The sequence below is a fragment of the Saccoglossus kowalevskii genome, chromosome 2 (genome assembly GCF_978046115.1).
Source record: "Saccoglossus kowalevskii chromosome 2, keSacKowa6.1, whole genome shotgun sequence".
Lineage (NCBI taxonomy): Eukaryota > Metazoa > Hemichordata > Enteropneusta > Harrimaniidae > Saccoglossus > Saccoglossus kowalevskii.
Genome location: NC_140642.1, coordinates 12,158,339 through 12,174,796, shown reverse-complemented (window position 1 = coordinate 12,174,796; position 16,458 = coordinate 12,158,339). Strand labels below are relative to the sequence as shown.

Sequence of the window (16,458 nt, the reverse complement as noted above, 5' to 3'; positions counted from 1 at the left end):
AACGTGGTTTGATGTGCGAGATATACCGGCGAGATGTTCGTATAGGGCTCCCTAACTTATAAATTAAAAATACTCGTATGGCTGCGAAATCAGTAAATGTTATTCTATACACACATGTATTATATACATATTTGCAATGATTTAAATAATATCTCTAATATATCTTGTGAAACTTTAATAAAAATTGGGACGTTTGTAACACTGTATTTTTTTCAATCGCATTAGATCGTCCATACACTAAAGTTAAAGGAGCTTACCCATAATTCTTGCAACGTGGAAATGACGCATGCGCTGGGAAACCTGGTGACGTCAGACAGTTGATGCGTTGACACTGTTGTTTTACTTTTTTGTGAATAGAAAATATCTGTTTTTGGTGCTTTTAGTGGTTCTGGTATTTCATAATTGCGGGATTAGAGAAAGAAGAACCCGATAGAATAAACCAGGTATGTATTAACTTATAAAATTCGCCGGCGATTACGGGGTAAACCGCCAAGCGGCTCACCGAACAGACGACACGACGACAGATGAAAATGAAGTTCTTTTTTTTGTACGCCTCAGTTATATTTTTGATTTTCTGAAGTATATTACAATATTTTTAATTATTTATTATGACGATAAAGCCAGGAATGCCTTCATTGTAATATTAACAGATTTGTTATGTAATCGATGATTCGTTGAGACTCGACAACATATGTCTAAAGTAAGGTATTTTTAATCATCATATCTTCCTAATCGGTACATCACAAAAACACGGAAGTCCAATTACTTGATATAACGGGCTGGAAAGATGCATTTGTTTCTAACCATCATGGAACTACATTTATACATTATAATTAGTTAAATGTGTACTCAGAAAATGTAGTTTAATCATAAACTTTAAAAAGAGTCTATGGTTTAAAGCTAGCAATGGGCTGGCTGATACTTTTAAATCAATGATTAAAAAGTTCATGATTCTGACCAAATGGCCAGTTTGACATTCATTTTAACTATGTACAAAGCCATAAATCAAAATATTTAGACACATTTTTACAAAAATTAGCTCTGTCATTTCTGCCATTCAACTATCCATCCATCTGAAAATTAAAATTGCTCTGGAAATATGCACTATCTCAAGATGAAGCCAGTTGATCAAAAACATTCAATAAAACCTGTGATTCTTGTATCACAGCACCTTTAAAATTACAAGTATGTTAAGATGCAATGGTTTGTATGAATTTGATTGGTCAGTCTTGTGAATAATATGAATTTGTAATGAATTAGGTCAGTGCACTCTGATGTTACAATGGAAATGATTCAAAATGATGGGCAATTTGGCAGACAAGATACTACACTGCGAATCATAGTCAATACACTTAACTACACAATCTCATTTTGCCAAATCAAATGTTTTGAGCTCAGTGACATCACATACAACTGGTGATCACAGGCTGATACTGTGTTCAAATGTCTAGGTGTTTCCACCCATTTTGACAAAGAGTATTCACCCGGCCTTGTGAGCATTGCAGCCCACACAAAGCTTAGGCCACTAGCCACTGTAAACCTTTCACTGTCAAGAGTTCAGTTATTGAATGCAACAAAGAAATCAAGAAATGTGGATATATATCAGTCTATAATCACTTAATTAACTTTGGATAAAATTCAGAAATAAAGTATTGGCCTAATATCCACTAGACTATGATGACAATTTCATTTTCACTGAGATTTGGTAATGACAGTTGAAGACTAATGTACAACTCTTTTCTTTTGCCATGCAGATAGTGCCTTGTAAGTGCAATTATCACTGCTTGCTTTAGAACTTGAAGAAAAGTAGAAATATTTGGGAGGTCTGAGGGAAATGTTCTTGGCCTAATGACCACTCGACGAAGACGCACTATCTCAGATGAAGCCAGGGACGAGGACAATTTGTATAACTTGAACTACAGCAACAAACCATATGTGTCTGAGACGTATGTAGACAATTCAGATATGACGTGCAGGGATCGAACACACGAATTTCTGTCGGCTGTCAAGTCGTTTCAATCAAGACAGGTATTTACATCATCTGTTTTTCCCTACCCCTTGCAAAACAAAAAATGCATGAGCATATTCACTACTGCCATACAGTTTTATATTTACATAGCCTGATTTGCAAAGCATGAAGTATGAACCACTTTCCTTGTTTTACATTACCACTGAGAACCCTTGTAATTTTATTGTTGATTTGTTACTGCAGAGACAATATAATTACAGTTTCTTGTATAACTTTTGACAAAACATTGTTACACCAACTTTATTTGGTTTTACAACTATTTAAAATGTTGTACATTGCAACCCAATGCAATTCAAAATAACAGCAGGGATTGAAATAGAATTTTTCCCAGCACGCACAGTGTACATGTTGAATTTGAAATTTACCTGCACTAACTTCTTGTGAAATGCACCACTTTTAAAGTTTAAATAAAATTTACGGGTTCTCGATTAATGCGATCACAAAAGAATTTGCTTTTTTTGAGTTGTCTCACAATGTTGGTTGATCTTAATTTAGGCTTAGTGAATATAATGTGAAAATGTTGTGTTAATTTCTACATGCACAGCGTGCACATTATATTTTGAGTTTACTTGCACTAGCTAATAATCTATGTGCATAGTGCAGTGTGCACCAGAGTATTTCGACCCCTGTTAACATCAACAGTAATTATTCAATTGTTAAAATTAAAATTTTCCTTGTTTTTGTATCGCAACGACGGCCAGTACAAACTATACAGAAATCTGAATCACTCTTGTGGATTTGATTGCACATCATGAACAGGATTATAGACACGAAAAATTACTTTTTTTTTAATTCTGTATCAGCTTAGACCTGCCAGAATTGATAATTTGATACTTTATTCTCTTCTTATTATTTGTTTCTCTCTAGGGTAATGGTGTTGCAAAATTTTCTCAGAATAACAAGCTTCTATTACAACGCAGCGAATTTACACAAATAGCAAAGTAAGTCTAAACTGATGTGCCTCTGTTGTTTTTTGTGGATTCACAAAAACTGGAAATGCAAATTTTACTTACTTGGGGATGGGGGGTAACATATACTATACATATACCATAATTTTTTAGTACTCGTTCGGACGCAGTTCGAAAACGGGGACTTATGTTTTGACCTCCGTGTGTCTGTGCGTGCGTCCGGACCTGTATCTTAGAAATGCCTGGACCAATCAAAATCAAACTTCACAAAATCAAACATCATATATGATATTATACATATGCACATCAATTTGTTTCACGATCTGTTTCAAGATGGCCGAATGGCGGCCATTTTTTGTGCTAAAAATCATCAAAATCAAATATTTTTCAGCTGTTTACTAATGGATTTTGTTCAAACCTTGTATATACGTTGGACATTATAGGACCTTGATGCACATCATTTTGTTTTACGATCTGATCCAAGATGGCCAAATGGCGGCCATTTTTGTGCTAAAAAATCCTAAAAATCAAGCATTTCTCAGCTGTTTACAGATGGATTTTGTTCAAACTTGGTATATACATTAGACATGGGACCTTGATGCACATCATTTTGTTTTACGATCTGATTCAAGATGGCTGAATAGCGGCCATTTTTGTGCTAACAAATCCTAAAAATCGAGCATTTCTCGGCTATTTACAGATGGATTTTGTTTAAACTTGGTATATATATTAGACATTATGGGACCTTGATGCAAATAATTTTGTTTTTCAGATAAGATTCAAAATGGCAGACTGGTGGCCATTATGTTTTAATGAATGTGGTTCTTGTGCCATATCTCTAACTTGCTTTCACTGATTATGTTCAAATTTCAAATATTCATTATACTTCATGTCATAGATAGACAGATATATTGGTTTGACGATCCTATTCAAAATGGCCAAATGGTGGTCATTTTTGAGCTAAAAAATCATTATATATATGGCATTTATGGTTGGATTTTGTTCAAACTTGGTACATATATTAGACATTACAGGTTCCTGATGCACATCATTTATTTTTCAGATCGGATTCAAAATGGATGTCTGGCAGCCATTTTGTTTTAATGAATGGGCTTCTAGAGCCATAACTCTTAAATGCTTTGACTGATTATATATTCAAATTTTATATATTCGTTATACATCATGTTATATACCGTAAAATTCCTTTTTGAGGCCGCAGCTTTAATAGAAGTCGCACCCCTAACTTGAGACATTGTTTCATGTTGAAGTTTTGATCCCAGGGAAAAGTCTGCAATATAAGCCGCACCCCAAACTTTCACAAACCAAACAGCCACCACATATTTCAGAAAAAAATATACCATTTAATTTTAAATTAAGGCATAATTTTTCGAACATTTCAATGATTCCTGACGCTTAAATTAGAGTCTAATTAAGGTTTTCCGTAGTCATTGACGCTTATTCCAGAGTACAGGTTTATTGTGGGTAACGTGACTGTGTAAACGGCGTTTCGACAATGAGCTGTTATTATCTTCAAAAGTGTTAAATTCTTCTTCAATGCTCAGCTTATCTTTCGAAAACAACTAATTTCTTGATTTAAAAAAAATCATGCAGTTTTCTCATCAAAATCAAAGCCAAACGATCGAACTACAACAACGGTAAATCTCTTCCGTGTTTCGTTTACCATGAGGTCGCTGAACTACATTAACATATTTAAATGAGCTATGGTAATTTAATCACGTTGGCACCATCCAGCGTTTCGATTGGTTTATTAGCAACTTGACCTATCAGGTCAACATAACAGTTTCAAGTCACTAAAGATGTTTGAACTAACATGGCGGATATCGTATCGGATCATTTATTATCGGAGCATTTATATGTGACCAAAATCATTCGCTTACGGTGAAACTAAGTTGAATTTTCACAACAATTCAACGAATTTATTTTTTGTACATTATTGTAATCACTACTGATTAATAATCAGCAATTGTAACACTTCGAAAACAAGTAAGTTATTCACTTGTGTGAAACGCAGCATGATCGTTATCGTGATCGTTTGCTACTAAGAATGCATTCGTTTTTGTTTTGACTTCTTTTAGAATATACTTTTCGTTATCAAAAATAAAAAAATAAATATATATTACATTAAATAATATACTGAGTATTTTTTTCATTATCATTTTTTTTTTGATTGACTTTTTTTATTTTAATTTTCCCAATGTCTAGATTAAACATGGAATGTACAGTCACTCTGCCGGAAGTTGAACATGCCGCAATCGACTGTGTCAGACGGCTGTCTGCACTGTTACTAAAAGAGTGACCGGTGCTAACGAATTAGTCTATTCAAGAGATTGTAGTATACAGTACCGTAATCTGCAAATGCATACAAATCTATTTGTAGATATTATTTATTGTGCAGTATGTTATACAATGTGAAATTTCGTTTGTGTACAAGTTTGTCTGTGTGTAAAAATCCGAAAGTGCCTTAGAATCGCAACAAAGTTGCAATCGAGTGTCGTGCATCTCATTAGCATATCATTATCCCTTCTGGCCTTTGTTTTCTGAAAAAAATTCCCACTGTTACCAAAGTGAATGCTCTAATTAAAGCTGCACCAAGACTTCACGCATCTGAATTCGTCCATTGAAAAAATGAATTTTAATTGAAGCCGCGGCCTCAAAAAGGAATTTTACGGTATATATATATATACATGTATTCAAAATGGCTGATTTTGAATGCTGTTCCAGAGCAATATCTCTCAATATGGACAAGTACTTTTTTGACGATCAGATACAAATGTCAATCATTTTTAATGTTAAAAAATGATATTCCTGACATGGTTATATTCCAGCTATATTACTACAAATAAAACTATATATCTTAAATTTGATAACTAACAGGGACTGTGCCATGCATGGCTTGTTTTCTAATGTTCCATTTTGTTGTTGGTGTTTGTATGTGCATCTTGCACCGGTAGTTGTGGCATGGCCTGATGGGAGCTATATTATGTTTACTTATTTATAATACAATGAAATTTTTCAACCAACTTTTCATAATCTGATTTACTTCTCCATCAGAAAAATTGGACATGATATCAGCAACACATTTGCCAAACTGGAGAAGCTCACAATATGTAAGTACTGATTTTAAAATAACAAGTGCTAAACATGGCAAAATCTCAGGAAATTCTTGTGCCAAAAGAGTGAATCCTTAATATTGAACCACATTGAGTTGATATTATGGATTATAATTTTGTTTAAATGACATGGAAACAGAATGTACCGACATTGAGCGCAATAATTTGATAAGTATGTTGGTTGCTGGTAGAATTATCTATTGTCTATCATTGCAGTGGCTAAACGAAAGTCATTATTCGATGATAAGCCTATTGAAATACAAGAACTGACTTATATTATCAAACAAGATATCAACAATTTAAACAAACAGATTGCTCAGCTGCAACAGGTAAATACCCCTTGCCTTGTTTTCTTTATATTGTCAAGTTTTTGTACTGTCTTTCAAAATATCAATAATTGTGATTAATTGTTGTTCTTTGTTGGTTGCAGCTTGTTAAATTGCGAGCTCACAAGAATGGACGACACATGCAGTCGCATTCCAGTCAAGTTGTGGTGTCGCTTCAGTCAAAACTTGCATCCATGTCAAACAACTTCAAAGAGGTTCTTGAACTCCGCACTCGGGTAAGTACTTCATATATACAGTGTTCAGGTTTGATTGTAGTTTTCACATGAATTGAATGATCATAATTTACCAATAGATGTTTCAACTAATACCATATAGATGGTATATTACTAACATCTTCAATGAGTACTGAATATCATTGTGGTATTGCACTATGGGATTGATGCCATGCACACACTCTACTTTCAGGAATCTTATTCCCGGTATATTTAATCTGTTTATTAATAAGGTAGGATGCAGACACCCTGTACATTTTTGTAAAATTATTCCATTAGATGCAAAATATATGCTTGTTCTTCTCCTCTAAAGCATAATTTTGTTTTAGTATCGCTGTTATTTATCATTCAGTGTGTTAATCTCTTGTAGAATCTAAAAGAGCAAAAAACTAGAAGGGATCAGTTTTCACAAGGACCCGTAGCTGCAAGTATGCCGCCGTCTGCTACAAAGGGCAATAGTAAGTAGTGGATCTCTTTAATTAGTCCCCGTTCGGACGAAGTCCGAAAACAGGGACTTATGTTTTGACCTCCGTGTGTCCGTGCGTGCGTCTGTGCGTGCGTCCGGACCTGTATTTAAGAAATGCCTGGACCAATCACAATCATACATATGCACGTCAATTTGTTTCACGATCTGATTCAAGATGGCCGAATGGCGGCCATTTTTGTACTAAAAATCATCAAAATCAAGCATTTCCCGGCTGTTTACAGATGGATTTTGTTCAAACCTTGTATATACGTTGAACATTATAGGACCTTGATGAACATCATTTTGTTTTAAGATCTAATTCAAGATGGCCGAATGGCGGCCATTTTTGTGCTAAAAAATCATAAAAATCAAGCATTTCTCGGCTGTTTACAGAGATTGATTTTGTTCAAACTTGATATATACATTAGACATTATGGGACCTTGATGCAAATAATTTTGTTTTTCAGATAACATTCAAAATGGCCGACTGGCGGCCATTTTGTTTTAATGAATGGGCTTCTAGACCCATATTTCCAACTTGTTTTGACTGATTATGTTCAAATTTTAAATATTCATTATACAACATGTCATAGATAGACATATATATTGGTTTGACGATCCTATTCAAAATGACCGAATGGTTGTCACTTTTGTGCTAAAAAATCGTCAAATATCAAGCATTTCTGGCATTTATGGATGGATTTCGTTCAAACTTGGTACATACATTAGACATTACAGGTTCCTGATGCACGTCATTTTATTTTTCAGATCAGAATCAAAATGGCTGTCCGGTGGCCATTTTGTTTTAATGAATAGGTTTCCAGTCCCATATGTCTCCTGATTGGCTACCGAACCCTAACACCAAACAGTCAGAACAATCAAAAAGCTACTTGCTTGTTGTTCGATTTATCAAATTCTTCCTTGTATACTATGCTCTGACTCAAATGGTATGCTCTAAAATGAGGAATAAACTTTCATGAGCAAAGGAAATCACAGATATTCAGTGAACTTGTCACTGGGGTTCTCAAGACATGGAAGCAGCTGTCGCAATTGTTCAATATTATGAATATTCTCCATTTCAGCGGGTTCAGTTTTACTCCAAGACGAGAAGACAAGTTACGGTGGTCTTGGTGGTGATGTATCCATCAATATGGAGGATATGGATAAACAGCGCTATCAACAACAGTTGCAGTTAATAGACGAACAGGACTCGTACATACAGAGTAGAGCTAGTACTATGGAAAATATAGAAGCCACTATAGTAGAATTAGGAAGTATATTCCAACAGTTAGCACATATGGTTAAAGAACAAGAGGAACAAGTTCAAAGGTTAGTTATTTCGCATAAACCATTACCACACAATATGCGTTTTAGCTCAACCAGAGTTGTGCATTTTGTACAACTAGTCAAATGGGTTAGAATTCCATTCAAGGTGGGTAGTCTGTGCTTGTAGAGAAAGATGTACAGTAGTCTCTTTCAAAAGTAGCATGATAAAAGAATGAGAGGAGAAAAAATGTGGAAAGAGAGATAGATATCATGTATCTGTTTTTATCTTTGCAGAATTGACCAACAGATAGATGATACACATGGCAATATTGAAGCTGCTCATGGAGAATTGTTAAAATATTTCCAGTCTGTCACATCAAACCGATGGCTGATGATAAAAATATTTGTTGTTCTCCTTGTGTTCTTCATTGTTTTCATCGTATTTATGGCATGAGGAAATAAAGCAAAGGAACTGGAACTATGACTACTGTAACTGTTGTATACTGCTCAACACTGCTGAACCTCCCAAAAAAACCTGATGACCTACCGTAAATATGTGTAATAAAAGACTGGATCTGCATTATTAGGCTTGGTGGACATTAGTTTTAAAAGGGAATCATGGACAATAAACTGCTTAGACAATATGTGGACATGGAGTTAGCAGCCTTTTTTCATAATAGACTATTGGGACTGCATGTGCCTATCATCGTCTACTCCAATGGTTTTTATCTGAACTGATCTCTGTTCTTGGGATCTCATAAACTTTGATGGATTGATGGTGCAGATTTACTGAATATAATTAATCTTCAACCCTCCAGATTTGCTGGGTGGTTTTTTTTCCCTGAAAATTACAAAATTTACATATATGTCACTTGTAATGTGAACTAGCAGTTGTACTGGAATATGAGTATATTTTAAATTTTAAATACCCTCCTTCCCTATCTGGTTTACCACGTGTTATTTCTCATTCGGATTATGGAATACAAAAATTTTGGGTTGAGAACTATCTATTGGATCTATAAATGTAGCTGCCTTCACAGTTTCAAAAAAAAAAACAAAAAAAAATAAGAATTATATTACATGGTTTATTACAAGATTTTAGTAAACTCTTATCCTGAGGGTCTAAAGTCAGGGTTGTGTAATCATTGGCAAGATTGATTTTTCTCAAGAATTGTATTTATGATCAAGCACATCAATGGTTACCATACTCTGCTGTTTTACCGTACATTGTTTAAAATTGCTGAAAGAATTATTTTTATTGGAAATGGCCCTCCTGTGCTGAATTTACTGTGTGTACATACTGATAATAATGCCAAACCAAAGGAGAAGAATATTTGAGGGGAATATGTAAAGCTAAAATTATTATTTTAGGGTTGAATAAAATGTATTGAAATAAATGTTTGGTTGGTTTGCTACTTGTGTTGAATCATGGAGGTGTTTATACCTCCATGGTTGAATGAATGATGCATATTTTTGCATCACTGTTTTATGAATGGTTCCTAATCTGATTTTGAAATCTCCAGGCATAATTTGGATTTCTGAATGAATATGAAACTGTGATCATAAAATGGGATAAAGATAGTCATTTCAGCATTATAGGTCTTGGTTTTGTAAGTTACAAATTGGAAACAATTAATTTTGGCTCCTTTCAAAGCCAAATTCTCGCACGCACTTTTGACAGATTTTTACTCAACCAGTTTCACTCGTTCAAACACTATGTGCTTGCGAATAAATGCACTTAGCTTTTTATTACTATTTGATCAAATGTTGTAACCATTTTGGACCACAAATTTGCTAAATTCTGATACCTAAATGATTTGGCCATTTCCACATAAGGTGGTAAATTTGTTAAGGGCTATACCACATGATGCTGGGTAACAACTTGCGAGTGTGTACTCTTTAGAAAATCTATTAGGATAGTAAAGATAAAAAAACTTCCATCAGTAAAAAAATATATTTAAGTTCAATTTTCCATAACACAATTAGGAATTTTATCTTAATTATTACATCCTCAAATGCACGAAAATAATGTTTTGCATCATAGATAGTATATGGTTGAGTATGTGTCCATCTTTGCTGAGCTGAGGTTAATTGCCATGTTTATATGCTAACTAATTCTTTTTACAATAAAGTGGAGATCTACACATGAATTTATATCCAACTGTATAGTAAATGTTTTGAGAGCCAACCAACAAATGAAGAATTTACATGATACCCAGACTGGCAAATATTCTTCTGTATTATTTTTATATGGCCAAAAGTTTACGTTGCAAGATTGGTTATTTGCAGGGTGGGGATTGATGGACCACTACAGATCAAAACCATGGGGCACTTGCAATAGGAGTTATAATCCTAACCCAACCCTAAACTCGCGTTGCAAGTGCCTGTGATCAAATCGACATCAACACTTTAAAGGTCTCATACCACTAATCAACCAATGACCGTGCGTAGCCCCTTGCAAGAACCAATGAAATTTTTTAAATATTTTTTTTCTCAGGTGCTCCCTGTTTGAGGGCGTGATCACCTGGGTCAAAGGAGAGACCAACTTGTGGTCTTTTGTTTACTACTTAGTGGCTGTGTACCTGTGGGTTTATTCTGTGTGTATTTGGATGTTCTAGTCTTGGTGTTTTTCCAGTGATTTCTCTTGGTGCAATCCAATACAGTAGGTGTGTCTTTTTTACCTGAGATTTGCAAGAGTTTGAGCTGGCCAACATGTTTTTTTCATGTGGTTGATCACTGGCATGTAGATTTCCCATTTTTGAGCCATGTTTTCAACTTTGTTCGTCATTTTCATATAGCAATCTCGTCATATGTTAACATTGTCGTCTATGGAGTTTTAATTAGTGGTAAGAACGGCCTTCTGGTCGCGCATCGCCTCTAGAGGGCGCAATTTAGAGGAAAGGTGTATTGGTTTTCTCAATGATGATTCCATGATATGGTTTTGAAAGCGAACGAGTGTGACGGAATACCAACACATTGCAATTCCATTATATTGACTGTTTTTGTGTTATATAACACACAGTAACTACAATTAAACCGTTAGTTCTGCTCTGAGTATAATGGGTTGGAAGATAGGGTCATTATTTTATGTATATACTTTTATGTATATGTTTTCGGTTTCACGATTCGAATATAAACTACTATTTCATACATCTCCAAGTTGTATTATGTACTAGTACATTGTAATTTGATATATGTGACAATTTCAAATTAAACCCTCAAAACATAAACACCCGAACAGAGTCCATAGCTCCAAGAGCTGAATGATTTCCAAGACTTTTCCAGACATTTTCCCAAACTTTTATGAATTTTTCCAAGACATCAGTTTTGACCCTTGATTCAGACCAACATCGTCACCAAAGCTCATCAAAGTTCTGAGGATATGGTAGTTCCCTGGAGAAAATTAATAAATTAATAACTATGAGGACATTTAAAGACTTTTTTATTTTTTCTGTAATTTAAAGACAACTCAAATACTTTCCAGACCTCAAAAAATCTAAAAACTTTCAAAAGATGTTCCCAACGCTATGGACCCTGCACGATAGAAATTTTACTCCCCGTACTTATTGTCTTGACGGTCCCCTCAAATTGAGGTTGTCACGAATATTATAATTACCTTAGTATGAGAACTGACGGTATACTTATTTCGGACAATCATATTAATTGAGGCTATCAATGTTGAACTAGTATTTCAAAACTTCCAAAAGGAAAGTTATGATTCAGCTGTATTATAGTTGTATAATATTATACAATGCTGTACTATATATAGTAGTATAGCTGTAAACACGTTGAATCAGTGGGTGAGTCTGTATACTTGGCACACGCTGCTATAACCAGAATTAAAACGCCATGATATAATTTAAGGAATTCTGTTTCAGGTTAAACTTCCAAAACAACAAGGTTGTATCTTTTTTGGTTTCCGAGGACTTCGAAAAAATTTAAACTCGATACATGTATGTAGATTGTTGGTTTATATAATGACGATTCTGTTTAAAAAATACATTTTCTGATTTCACCGGTATAGTGTTCCATATCAATCCCATTGAAGTATTGTATGGTTATGATTTTATTTTGATATAGTTTATATTATGAAAAAGCGTGACTTGGCGGCAAAAAGATGGATTATGCTTGAACACCCACAGACGGAATATTATAATGAGTCTTGGATTGAAATGTGGCCATTAAACGGCCGTCAATATTTGCAGCAATAATTAGCGTACTTTTGATATATAGCGTAATAATTTATCAGAATGAATGTGTTATTTTTGAAACAAGGATCACAAATCTTGGCGAAGCGCTATAGAACAATATATTATGACACATCGACCTTTTTCCGATAAGGTATCGACTAACTTGGCATGTATCCCAGTTTTCGTGGTTTCATCGCGTCACGGCTAGCTAGAAACAAAGGGCGTTCCTAATTCAAAATGGCTCGCTATACCTGGCACAGTTTATTTTTGGGTTTCGCCATGACAATGTCATATGCTGTGGTTTCCGGTGGCAGTGAAAGTTCACCTTGTACAGTGGCTACAAAAATCACGATTTTTGGAGACACGGGAGATGACCAGTGCCCCGGCATAAAAGACGCCTATATCACCATGGAAGACACTTCGACGGTTGAAGGAAGTTCACAGCGGTTCGTGTCTGTAGCCGATGTTGCACAATTGACAAACCAGATGGAGGTGATGCAGAATATGATTGTTGCCATGGGAACGGAGATTTCTGAGATGAGACGGGAATGTGCTGGTGAATACAAACCGGATACTGCTCAAGAAGAACCCGATATTGTTACCAGTCCGTATAAAACTACAGGTTAGAAACAACCCACCATTAATCAAACTGACGTGTGTTGAATGCGCCATATTCTAGTTGCATTAAAAAAAACACGTTAGTATGTGTCGCTGGTGGCGCTGCATAGTTTCAGAATCATCCTAATTTTCGCCCAACCCATTTTAAAAAAAATAAAAGTCTACTTATAATGCATTTTAAATATTCAAAGAACCACGCGTGATTTTACCTTCATAGTAATTGGCCACGCGATCGTTATTAATATGCAGATCCAGTGTAACATAGCTTTTCCAGCTTCATTGATTATTTTATCTTTAGATTTACAATGCATATTAACTGAAAGCCATCTGGTCTGTGGAGTACACCTTCCAGTGCTAAGTGATCTAAAGAATCGTTCAAAATAAAATAAACCCTAGCATAACTCATTCATTATTAGTAAAGCTTCAGTTACAACAACCAAACACTATTTATATACTTCACAGTCAGTTTCAAACATACACACAATTTGGTACATTGCTTGTAGTCTAATTGATGAATTTTTCTAGGAGGGGTGGGCCGATAGAAATCAACCTGTATTTGAGCCAGAAAGTCAGAAACCTCCCCCACATGATGTTCCTAAAATATGACCCTCTAAAATTAAAATGTCTAAAATTTGACTCGTTCTCTACAAACATACAATCATTTGGAATGTACAAATACACGGTATATTAATTGGTAGTGGGCTATTATAAACTAACATAACGTCAACAAAACTTTTACGTATAATCTCAGCACTCAGCACAGGAATCAAAAAATACTGTTGGGTGCTCCTTCGAAAGTGTTGTGGATGCAATAAAAAGAATAAACTGAAAGCTAAACATCGTAAGCTTTAAAGACTAAACAGTAACATTAAACATGTGCATGAGAAGGTAATCATGGGAGTTTATCTCCATAACCGTGGAATACGATTGCCCTTTTGGAGCCAGTGCAAACTTCGATAAATTCTGAGGCAAAGGTGCTCGTACCGTTGTATCAACAACATTGAATTGATAAATATTCAATTCTGCTAATTTTAGATACATGTATATAAAAAAAAATACATAAACAGACAATTAGAACAAATCAATATCGCCGCAAATTAACTTGCAATATCGCCAAACGTATTTAAATGTTTTAATATTACATGTGACATTGGAAATTTACAACTTGATGAGCAATGTTGTAAGCGAACTTGCAATATACCGTTGGTCAAGGTCTACAAATCCATAACATTTAAGATAGAGACTCAGTCATGTGCATATATATACAAACATGCCCAGTGTTTAGTGACAATTGCTTGAACTCAGCAGCTGAGCTTTGGACTTTAAACCTGTAACATTCCAGGTTATATAGGATTGAAATCGACTTGTTCTACTCGAACTATGACGGGACCCAAATATAAGTACGATGATAAGTAATGTCAAGCACTTATAGAGCTATCACAATGTAACACGTGACCCACTTAACATTATTTCATGTAACAGTTTAACTAAATTATCTATGTTACAGTATTGAATTCAAACAAGTTGTGGCAACAATAGTTCTCTATTATGACATATACATTCTCCAATGTGACATAGATAGACTGGTGACATCCACTTTTCATGCACACCGTCATGTAGACACTTGCGTTTTCCCTAAATACTATAGTTTGTGAAGCCCGTGTTTTGTTTTAACGTTAATGTTGTTGTAGGTAGTAGTACCCCGAGTATGCAGACCGGAGACAGAAACGACGATCCTATTAGAAAGTTGATAAAAGCGACACATCAAAGTGAGACCACGACAGGTATTATTAATATTGTGTGTTTTTTTTTCATTCTTTTCGTGTAATTGTAGATGACACTTTGAAAATCGAGTTATGTTTCAACAGTGTTTAAGACGTTTTTGGTAAAGATGTTGTTTTGTGTTTATAGTTGAGAAGGACGGGAAAGAAGGTATTGAGAAAGGGACAAGCAAACGCCACCCATCGCGTGGTGCATCTGAATTAGGAAACGCGTCAGTCGAGAATTATGTTCGTAAGTAAATCTGAATTTATTTAATTTTGATTTATTGGTTTATTTTCGTATATTTAACAGTGTATTTTCTCTCTTTGTCATTTTAATGAAGACAAGATTACGAAGCATACGGTGGCTCTTTACAAGTTTGACAACAATGCCAACGACGCAGCTGGAAACGGTCACGATGGAAACATTGTGGGTGACGTCGAATTCAAACCGAAGAGTGGAGTTGATGGCAATGCTGCCAAATTCAGCGGAAATGGAAAAATTAACGTGGATAGTTTTCGTCTCTACCCGTGGGAGAATCCGTTCAGTGTCAGTGTGTGGGTAAAGCGGACTGCTGGCTGGGCTACAGTGTCGACCATTCTATCAAATGGAGCTTCAAACTACGGTAGCTGGAGTGTTGACATGGGTACGTCAATGGCAGGCCAGGCGCTCGGTGCTAGTATTTTCAACTGTGGTGGCTCCGACCGTTCCAAAACATACAAAAACATTTTAGCCGAGCACAATTCATGGCACCATGTCGTGTTCTCATTCAATGGGGCGAAACTAGACTTTTATCTGGATGGCCTAAAACGTCAGAAAACTGACGGTACACCTTGCGAGCACATGGTGTTGCGAGACACCCCTCTTACTATCGGTGGCGGTGGTGTTGGATCCACCGGGTCGTATTTCAACGGACTGATAGATGAGTTGTTGATTCTAAACACCAGCCTGACATATGAAGAAGTACAGTATCTGTATACGTTGCATGGTCCACGTGAGTGTGAAAGTCCATACATAGTGGCACATTTCACTTTTGATGACGATTTCACCGACCAATCATGTCACCAGAGACATGCTGATTATCATGATAGCGCGGTAGGCGTTGATCCGTCAGACGCGGTGTCTGGTTCTGCAATGATGTTTAACGGAGTAAATAAAATTGAAGTTGCCCTTCTTAAAAACTATCCTTATGGAAATCAGTTCTCCGTTAGTCTACGTTACAAACGCACTGGAAATTTTAGGCAGGAACAGAGCATTGTGTGGCATCGTAGTTGGGAAATCCGTGCAGGAGCTAGCTCACGGATAGGGGGCGCTATTAAAACAGTAGCACGCAATACAAAATCTTCAGAGGTGGTGATTGGTCAGTTTTCAACTTATCCCTACGAGAACATCCTGGCCATTGATGACGTGTGGCATCACGTGGTCATGACGTACGACGGTTCTCTGTTGAAGTTCTACCTAGATGGCGCCCAACAACCCGGCGATGAGAGCTGCTGCATTGGGGATATTACGACTACTGACCAGTCATTA

The 16,458-nt window shown here is 35.7% G+C and overlaps 1 protein-coding gene across 1 annotated transcript; it reads left to right on the top strand.

Annotated features, from left to right (window-relative positions):
* The first annotated feature begins 301 nt into the window (after positions 1 to 301).
* LOC100372966 (syntaxin-5-like) lies at positions 302 to 9,430 on the top strand. Its single transcript, XM_002733312.4, has 9 exons — positions 302 to 443; positions 1,755 to 2,028; positions 2,897 to 2,970; positions 6,010 to 6,065; positions 6,285 to 6,397; positions 6,499 to 6,630; positions 6,998 to 7,085; positions 8,176 to 8,422; positions 8,654 to 9,430. The coding sequence occupies exons 2-9, from the start codon at positions 1,849 to 1,851 to the stop codon at positions 8,811 to 8,813; spliced, it is 1,050 nt and encodes a 349-aa protein (XP_002733358.1). The 5' UTR covers positions 302 to 443; positions 1,755 to 1,848; the 3' UTR covers positions 8,814 to 9,430.
* The last annotated feature ends 7,028 nt before the right edge of the window (positions 9,431 to 16,458 follow it).